A 10,585-nucleotide genomic window follows, 5' to 3' on the forward strand; every position below is an offset into this window, starting at 1 on the left:
TATATTTTTTTCTTTGCATTTTGGTTTTGGAGAGGGATAGACCTTTTGACATTTAGTATAGGGTTTGTTGAGATTTTATGTGTATTCAAAATCTTTTGTTGGGACTAAAGAAATGGTGAACAACTTCTTCACACGTTACCAGCGACGATTTCCTTGTAAATTACCAACAATTTGTTGGAGATTATGCAAAACGTAACGCCACTTGATTCACGATTACACAAAATCTCCCACCTTGCTTTCTTTTTCAAGAAAGAAAGAAAGGGAAATAAAAGATAATGTCAAACTTTTGGATAGCAATGGAGCAGCTTTCAACTAACTTCACAAATCACACACAAAAATAAAATCTGCTTTCCATTTTAACAAACGCGTTAGTGCACTACAGCATGACGATAATTTTGGGGTTTGAGTTTCATTTTATGTGTGCATTACAGCTTGATAAATGAAGGCTCAAAATAGGAAAATTCAAAAACCATAATTAAAGTACATGAAATAGGAAAACTACTGTCAGTTTCATGTGTGCATTATACTAGAACTTTTTTTTCTTTTATATGTGACAAAAGTTTTTCATTTTTCCGAAGGCAAATTGTCTTTAAAGTAATATGAAATTTCAAAATAGTTTTGTTTTTCCCGTGAATTTTAAATATTGCATGGAAAATCATGAACTTTACCGAACTGTGCAAATTTCCAATCCGATCCGACCCGACCCGGTAGATTTCTGACACAATTACTTATCCTACATGGCGCTAGGGGTGAGTAGGTACGATATACCTTACTGAAATCACCATACCGTATACCTTACCGTAAATTCGGTATGCGAAAAAATCATACCTTTATCTTACCAAAATTTTCGGTATACCGAACTTCGGTATACCTTATTTTCGGTATGGAGAATGTTCATACCGATATCGTACCTCATTTTCGGTATGTCTTACCAAAGTTCGGTATATCATACTTTTGTGGTATACCTTACTTTCAATATCAATGAAAATTGAATATTTGAGTTTTCAGAATACTATTTATATTTTATAGTAATTTAAATAATATACAAGGTATTAAATACTAGTATATTTTATTCATATTATATTATATTTCACAATAAATTTTATAATTTAAAAATATATAAAATACATTATATATTATTATATTCATATTTTACGGTATATACCTTAAATTACGGTATATACCAAATTTCGGTATGCCGCGATATACCGCGGTATATAAAAATTCATACCTTTACCTTACCGAAATATTTCAGTAAGGTATCATACCGTACCGAAAATTCGGTATTTTCGGTATTTTTTCGGTACGGTAAGGCCGGTATTTCGGTATTTCGATATTTTTCCCCAGCCCTACATGGCACGCCGGAGGCGTGACTTGGCAAAACTCCACTAATTCTAATTGTTTATTTTCTATCTTTGCAATCTATGACTCTGGACTTATCACAAAAATGAAAATAGCACAAACGAAAGCATACAAATCGAATTTAGCATGCAAATCGACATAAACATACAAATCGAATTCACCATAAAAGTAGAATTAATTCCACAATTCGAATTGAACCCTAAATTTGTCATTTGCTAAGTCACGCTTCCAGCGCGCCACGTACGATAAGTTTGTGTCGGAAATCTATCGGGTCGGGTCAGATTGGAATTTTGCACAGTCCAGTAAAGTTCACGACTTTTCGTGCAACATAACATACAAATCGAATTCAGCATACAAATCGACATAAACATACAAATCGAATTCAGCATAAAAGTAGCACTAATTCCACAATTCGAGTTTAAGCCTAAATTTGTCATTCGCCAAGTCACGCCTCCAGCGTGCCACGTACAATAAGTTTGTGTCGGAAATCTATTGGGTCGGGTCGGATTGGAAATTTGCACAATTCGGTAAAGTTAATGACTTTACGTGCAACATTTAAAGTTCACGGAAAAAACCAAACTATTTTGAAAGTTCATGACTCTACCGACAATTTGCTCTTTTTTCTATTTTATCTTGAATCCTATTTATTTATCATGAATTATGAGTATTAAGAAATGTAATTTATAAAATTATGATTCCTATAAGTATGATTTTTCATATTTGTATTACTACTTAGAGCATCCGCAACGGTGGTGGGGAAGAAGGTCGCCGTCCGTGCCAGCGGCGAGGACGAGGCTCGCCGCTGCTGCGCTCGCGCCGCTGGCACGCCGCTGCTCGATGCATCGAGCAGCGCCGTGCCAGCGAGCAGTCGACGTGGCGGCACACGATTGGGCAACGGCATAGCCGTTGCCTTTGAATAATTTTTTTTAAATTCGTTAATTAATTTTAAATAATGATAAAAAATAAAAAAAATTATTTTCCAAATCCCAAAAATATGGCCATTTTTTTGCCCATTTTACTGAATTTTTTTTATTTTTTTTTTATTTTTTTCCCCAAAATCATCTATAAATACACACATTCATCATCCATATATCACATCAAATCATCTCTCATTCATCTCTCATTCATAATTCTCATACAAACTATCAACACATTCATCCCTCACTCAAAACCTCAAATGGATTTCACCAATATTATGGCGGAAGCGGAGCGCGAAGAACAAGAATACTACGAACAACATCGTGCCGTTTTCGGCAGATTACTTCAGGCGCCGTTTTCGCATGTCAAAGCGCTTGTTCATGCGAATTGTCAACACATTGTCCGCACGTGTTGAATTCTTCTAAACAGGTCCAGATGCAGCCGGCCGGCAAAGTATCACGCCGTTGCAGAAGTGTACATGTGCCATCCGACAACTCACTACTGGGCAAACGACCGACATCTTCGACGAGTATTTGCATATCGGTGAGTCCACTGGAATCCTTTGTCTGAAGAATTTTTGCGAGGGCGTTCGTTCAGCTTTCGGGGATGAATTCCTTCGGGCACCCAGCACCGATGATTGCCAACGGTTGCTTCGTCTTCACGAATCAGTCCATGGCTTTTCCGGAATGCTTGGCAGCATTGACTGCATGCATTGGAGATGGAAGAATTGCCCGAATGCTTGGAGGGGGCAACACTTAAGCGGTCACAAAGGCGGCGGCCCAACACTTATCCTTGAGGCGGTCGCCGACTACCGCCTATGGATTTGGCATGCATATTTCGTCGTTGCCGGAGCCAACAACGACTTGAACGTGCTCTATTCTTCACCACTCTTCAATGATGTGATGAATGGTGTAGCACCGGCGATCGACTTCACCATCAACGGAAATACATACCACATGGGTTACTATCTCGCCGATGGTATCTACCCAAGGTGGTCGACGTTCGTGAAGACGCTCCACAACCCGCACGACCCGAGACGGATTCTTTTTGAGCAGCGTCAAGAGTCCGCGCGGAAAGACGTCGAAAGAGCCTTCGGGGTCCTTCAAGCCCGATTCAACATTGCGAAGGCCCCGGCTCGGCTGTGGTACGTGAATAATATCGCCGACATCATGTTCACGTGTATTATCTTACACAACATGATTATAGCCGACGAAGGGCCGAGGGCGGCTAGCTTCTACGACGAGGATGAAGCCGAAAGCTCAACAGCGAGGTCTCCCCACGCCGAGGTGAGCATACGACGGTTGGCCAGAGGATCGAGACAAGGCACACAATGCGCGATACCCGAACCCACATTCAGTTACAAGAAGACCTAATCAACCACATGTGGATGAAATTCGGCAACGAGTAGTGAATTTTTTAATTTTTAGTATTTTAATTATGTAATTTTTAATTTTTAGGCTTTTAATTATGTTGTTTTTATTTTATTTGTCATTTGTAATTTTATTTAGGTTTTTTTAATGAATTTTATTATTATGAAAATGTTATTGTTTAATTGAATTTTAAATTAATTGTGCTCGTCCTTGCGGAAGAGCACATCTGTGGGTGTTGTGCTCTTGCCAGAGAGCGGACAGAAAAAGTGGGGCCGGGCCCACAACCGTGCCGCTGGCAAGAGCACGGTTGTGGATGCTCTTATGTGTTTGAGAATATTAAGGAAAATTGTTAAAATTCTCAATTTGTATTTAATTTTTAAATTCTTACTAACTAATACGGAGTACTATATGCAATTACTAGAGCAATGATTTTTTAATTGAATTACTGATTGAGAAAATTAAATAATAATAATATTAATAGTGATAATAATAATAATAATAATAATAATAATAATAATAATAATAATAATAATAATAAATAAATACTAGTAGAACATAACTACTACAGTATGATTCATAATTTTAAAAATTTTATTAATATTTTCTTAATAAGTTATTAACTGACAAAACAATATTAAATATAATTATAATTATTATTATTCAACTTATTATTGAAATTAAATACTGTATGATTCATACGTTAAAATTATTGAAGACCTTCTTGATCTACTTGCAAGCAAACAATCTTCAAAATTATTTAGAATATTAAATTATGCATTGTTCGATTTCAGATTTAGTAATTTAAGAATTTAAATTATGCAACTTTAAGAATTTGAATTAATTTAGTTTTAGGACTTTTAATTAACTAATCTTTCAATTTTGAGTTATTACATTTTATAAATAACAAAAAAATTCAAATATGAAAATAATTTTTTTTTAAAAATTAGTATAATTTGGGATTTGAATGAAATGCTAAAGTGACAACACACAAGTTCAAAGAGATTTCAAATGAAACTGAGTTGTTGTTGGCCTTATGTGTGCACAAATGGAGTAGGATAGTGTATAAAGTTGAGGAATATGATCAAATTTATTTGCTTAGGCATACTAACATGGCACGCGTTAGGAATTACCTTGCTATTTCTTCCTTTTCAATCTCTGGAAATTGGGCTTTATTGGTTGGGTGTGCACAGGGCCTTGATCTTCGCTGTCAGTGGCCCTATACGGTATAAGGGGCTTCTTAACCGGCCCACAAATATCAGCAGAGAAACTGCATGAGATTGTAGGCGAAGCTGCTTTTCTCTTTAGCTGCTTGGGGTTTTCCAGTCTCTCGAGAATTCTCGAAGTTTTCTCATCCAGTTGCCTGGTATTTTGTGACGATGATGATGCAACGAGCGGTTGGTCGAGCTTTGTGTTAGCAATGCATGTGGGAGAATGCATGCTGCCAAGCTCAGTGACAATAAGTTGCTCCCATTCTTTGGCGAGAGATGGACCGGTTCTGTTTTCTCCTAGTCTAGTATCGGAATCTTGAGATTCGTCTCCTGTAACAAGGTTGCCTGCTGCCGGCTTTGATGGGTGAAGATCAGAGTTCTGCGCGTTCAACTCTGACGTTGAGATTTCTTCTTTGCTTTTAGGAGGTATTGCTCTGCAAAGTGTTGCTCGGAAATGAGCTTATAGAAGAGACAGAAAATTTGATAAGATAAAGAGAATAGATGTACCCAAACTGTAGGCTCTCTTTAACAAGAGTGTTCAACTTTTTATGGAAACCTCTCTCATGGTGGAATGGATTGTAGTCACTTACTTCCACCTGGGAACAAAATTACATATCAGTATGAATGTATGATTGCAAAAAGGAAAATGTTACAAATATTGATCCATAAAATTAGTAATTTCACCCCAATGAGCTGATTTATGGGATAAGACAATCATACCATAATAAATTTAGTGATTAGATACTTTAATGCTTGCATATTATGTCTTACAGTCTTCAGAAATCAAAAATAGAAATTAGAAACCAAGAAATGCAATTGCATAGTAATCAAAGTGAATATTGATACTGAAATCAACCTTGAGCAAAGACGCATTAATCTCTTCAAACATAGAAGAGCTAGTGAGGTGGCTATACAGAGGCATGGGCAAAACTTCTTCTGATGCTGAAAGCCTCTGCATATTTACAAAATTGAAAAGAATATTGATTAGAAGAACAAAATAGGAAATTAGGTCAGCTTCTGAGATTTGAATTGGAATGTTGAACTCAAGCAACAGAAAAAGAGAAGGGGATAAAAAAACAAATTTGCAGATAAAATTGAGGGAAATGAACGGAAAAGGTAATGTTAATATCCGCACTTTACCCTGACAAGCATCAGTCCTTTGTCTGAAGGTAGAAGAATGTAATAGAACCGGAATGAAGTCTCTGTTGCAGTTTCAATGTTACAGGTAGAAGAGCAAACCAGACCTTGATCAAGGGAATTTAGAACTCTACAGACGACTTGAAAGACTGCAAGCAATAATATAAGTGAGAGATGAAATCAATGCTAGGCATATAAAAAAATAGTTGCAACATCCTTGCACATACGTTGTGAATTTAGCTTTGAGATGTCACTCTCATCTGAATGGTGAGAAGTTGGAGTAACAAAGTATGCAGCACCCCTTATCAGTCCTGTCCAGAGAGCAAGCGAACCAATTTAGAACTGGAATGTGTGAATCAAAGTATTTCAGCAGCTAGTTTCCTGGATGTTAACTAATGAAACTAGGAAAGCGGGTTTGGAGATGAGACCAAAAAAGGGACTCAAACGCCAGTAATGTACTGAAGTAACTAACATTTTAGTAGAGTACAAAACCTACAAAGAGAGGAGTTCTTCAAGTTGACCTCATGCACAGAAAATTTCACAATGTAGAACATATTCACAAACTAAACAACAGACATCACATGAGACCTTTTGGGACTTGTCTACGGAAAATTCAAATTATAATAAATAAAGTAAGGTTGCATTATAACTAGAGATAGCAATAGCCATGAGGCTTAGGGAGTTGGACTTTCAAATGCTTTCTGTTAAAGCATAATCAGAAAGATTAAGAAATTAGAAAGGCAGCTAATAAAAAGCACCTAATACTGTATAGCATAAGATAATCATGGAAAACAAATATGCACCTTTTCCTAGATGCATATATACCTTCATCTAGCGATCCTAAGTAAGTCCTCTGAATCACATCGAAATTAATAGATGTAACTTTCTTCGGCTTCGGTCTGTCATAAAAAGAGGGCATGTATAGTATTGTTTGTTCACCAACCCTAACAGTGTTCTCATTTATATCTAAATCTCCAAGATTATCATTGGTTATGGGGCAAGAATGAAACTTGTTGCTCTGATGCACACTTGAATGATCCAATGGAATGCCATGACATCTGCATGTCTGAAAATATAGAAGACACTATAAATTAATGTATTCATATCGTATTCAAATGAGAGCACTGCTAGTGGAAGCAAGAATGAACAAATAGGATATAAAAATAACTCTGTGTAAGATACAAACGCATTAGTAATAATGTTTAGAAATCTGATCTGAAAAACGAGGTTTGTTTTACCAATTCTAAACATTGTAAATCCGAATTAGCACAAACTTAAAAATAAGTATTGTTCTTTTAGTCATCAAGCCAAGTTTTATACTTCCTTAAGAAGATGCTTTTTTAGATAGTACTTGATAGAAATGGCAATCCAGCATCCTCAATAATAATTAAATAACAGGCATGGTCTAGGATTTTAATGTCATTTATTTGTTGTTGATGTTGTTAAGGTAATAAAAAGCTGTAGGAGTCATTGCAGGAATATTATTGTTATCAAATATCCACAAAATACATTTTCACATTAGATAGATATATTTCTCCCTGCATGCTCAGACAAAATGTCTAAAGAACCAGAATCGTGTGAAGTGTTCATGCATGTATTTTATTAAATAGATATATTATACATCTGGATTCAGGCAGCACTTTAACTTATCAAGTGGGGTTTCATGGATCACCTGAAGTTTGCATATAACTAATTAATGTATAAGATACCTGACAATGATTGAACTCGTCAACTCTGGGGTTGAAAGACGCACACAAGTCGCAGGATATCTGATTGAGACTGCTCATTAAACTAGTCTTGAAAATGAAATGGGCTTGTAGTGGTACTACTTTGTCGTCCTTTAATTCCTGAAACCATCTTTTTCCAAGACCATACAGTACCTGTAGACCTGAAAACATTAATTTGATAAACATATTAACTGAAATAATAATTTCTGAGAGATTCATACTTAAAATTTTCTTAAATGGTAAGTACTACTATCCCTTAATATTAACCTTTCTTTCCCTTCAAATGCCAGATGTTCCCTACCCTAAGGTAATTGCTGACAGAACAATAATCATTCTTCTAAGGTTGGTTCAGATATACAAAATCCTTATATAGGGATATTAACTGAGATATGTGGAAATCAAGTAATACAGAGTTTATGATGATCTGGTACAATTATATATAAGGAGTAACAGCTATGTCAAGACAGAAATTGCATCTAATCAAAGATCTGGCGAAACAGCACATTGATTTTTGTGAAATTCTGATTCAGAATATTGAGAGGAATGAGCAGCTATAATCGTCATTCTCGCCTATATTGCAAGATTGATGCAATTACTAAGCTGGTTGTCCTCTGTAGAAACATTAAAACATAAAGACTCATCTCCAAGCAGCGTAGAGCTATTTTTTAGAATCTGTTGTAAATTTTAGCCATGCTTAACCTGGAACACATGTCTGAAATGAGCAGTTTGTAAGAGAACAAATCTGCTTAACAAATTGGTTGACATTCTCACTGTTGTCACTAAGTTGACTTGATGTTTGCTCCAGCAAAATGAATTCTACTAAAACACACTTGTTAGCTGCATCCTGCAAGAAACAAACCCAAAATGTTTAATTTAAGATTATGAAATATGAACTATTGAACGGACAGCTGGAAATTCTCACTGTCAGAGCCTTCATTGTTACAGAATCCAAGGCACCAACAAGAGAAGAACTAATCAAAATCACTTTTCTTTTAACGGTTTTATCTTGGCCTCCCCAAGTGTATACAATTTTTTCACTCAGAACATCTGCCAGCTTAAGGTCTGCAGCACATAATAAGAAAATAAAAATATACGCCCATCTATTAGAATGCTTACCCAATAAAATATAATCATCTACCAGTGGATTCAGTGCAAGGGATGAAAGTAAACTGTATTACCCTTACATATGCCTTCAGAATCATTAGATTCAGGACAGAAAGTATCAAGAGGCAAATTACTTAGTGCATGATGAAGGTCGCGTAAGCTGAACTTTTCTTGGGGATTATATGCAATCTTCAGCTGTTCAAATAGTATTTTCCACTACTTATCATCAATCAATTTACTCTATGAGTCCAAAACAAGTTAGTAAAATATCTATGAGGAAAAAAAAGAGGCAGACAGAGTTTACGAACAAAATATTTCGGCTATGTAGAAGCGCCTAAATCATACTACATCACATATCAACTAATGCATACAGTATTGGTTTGCGTGAAAACAGCAAAAGATACGAAAATGGTGTGGAGTTCCACCTACTCCAAGATTAACAGCAAATTATAATCAAAAGTAAAATTTCCAGAAATGCTTGGTAAACTTTAAATGAAAGCATTGCCTGTTTAAGATGGCATTTAACATTCTAGACCGCGTGATACTTGCTGTACCATAAGGTGAATGTCATTTAATTTGATGCAGGGTAGTGAATCGAGCTTTACGCCATTATAGGACCAAAAGGCAAATAAAGCGAATAGATAATATACCAATTTTTTTTTATCTAAAATACCTCATCGCAACAAGAAATTATGTTCCTCGCGATATAGCACAGTCCGATCCGGTCAGGTAGAGGCTTCGAATTCGATTGAATTCCATCAACATGACAATCAACCTTGGGACTCGAAATTGCATAGAAATTTGCAAGCTGCAACAATGACTGGCACGGTAGGGAGAAATAATTGATTGAAAATCGAATTTTAGTCAAAATCATCGGTGCCGAGCGACTTTGGATTCATCTTATCACCAGATTGAAAAAATTATAAAATTCGGATTGAGTGACCATATTTTGCAAAGCAATCGTCAAACTGACTATATTATCTCCATACCTGCTTCAGATCTCGAAGAACTGGAGGTGATAAACTCCGCAAATCCAAAACAAAGCAGAGCAAAGCCATTTGTTTTCACTCACCTCCTTTTCCTACTCTTTTGCCAGATGAAATCTCTCCGTTTATTTCTTTTTAAGTTTTGGCGCGTAATAGCAAGGGTTAGAATCACAATGGACCAAAATGGTAAAAACAAACTCTTACTCAGTAATTTCATTAACTTATTCTACTTATAATTATTACTCCATCCGCGCATAAAATATTATCCAAATTTGACTTGGCGCGAATTTTAAGAAATGTGAAGAAAAGTGGGTTGAAAAAATTATTGGAATGAGGGTCTCACATTATAATATTAATTTTATAATAGAATGTGATCGTAAAGAGTTAGTGAAAAGTGGGGCACATTTAACAAAAAAAAAGTAAAGTGGCAACTTTTTACGGATGGACCAAAATGACAAAATTGGACAAAATTTTACAGACGGAGGGAGTATAAAATTAATATTTGAAAGAGATATTGACGCCTAATATCATAAAACTTTACAAACACTAGTTTTTTCTGCAAACTATAAACTTGACATACAATATCGCGAACTTAAATAGTTGTTAAATTTTTTCACCTGCTACGAAATCTGGCTATATTAAAATGAGATAGATAATCATGTCTTCCTTTTAGGGATTTTGTAATCATATTCACTGTCATTTTTTCAGGATAATCATAGCAAGTTTAATGTAACGTGATTTTATCCTCAGTGAAAAAATTCAACAACTATTTA

At 35.6% G+C, this 10,585-nt stretch overlaps 1 protein-coding gene across 2 annotated transcripts; it reads right to left on the reverse strand.

The window, feature by feature from the left end:
• Window positions 1-4,665: 4,665 nt before the first annotated feature.
• On the reverse strand, window positions 4,666-9,929 carry LOC121802995. Of its 2 annotated transcripts, XM_042202694.1 has the most exons (12): window positions 9,816-9,929; window positions 9,500-9,646; window positions 8,901-9,021; window positions 8,645-8,784; window positions 8,422-8,566; window positions 7,705-7,883; window positions 6,821-7,061; window positions 6,223-6,306; window positions 5,999-6,144; window positions 5,715-5,810; window positions 5,366-5,454; window positions 4,666-5,292 (listed from the first exon to the last, which is right to left on the reverse strand). In XM_042202694.1, the coding sequence occupies exons 1-12, from the start codon at window positions 9,882-9,884 to the stop codon at window positions 4,785-4,787; spliced, it is 1,965 nt and encodes a 654-aa protein (XP_042058628.1). In that variant the 5' UTR covers window positions 9,885-9,929; the 3' UTR covers window positions 4,666-4,784. The 2 variants fall into 2 exon arrangements, with proteins under 2 accessions (XP_042058628.1, XP_042058630.1); XM_042202696.1 differs by lacking the exons at window positions 8,645-8,784; window positions 8,901-9,021 and having other exon boundaries at window positions 9,816-9,918.
• Window positions 9,930-10,585: the final 656 nt, after the last annotated feature.

The sequence above is a fragment of the Salvia splendens genome, chromosome 5 (genome assembly GCF_004379255.2).
Source record: "Salvia splendens isolate huo1 chromosome 5, SspV2, whole genome shotgun sequence".
NCBI lineage: Eukaryota > Viridiplantae > Streptophyta > Magnoliopsida > Lamiales > Lamiaceae > Salvia > Salvia splendens.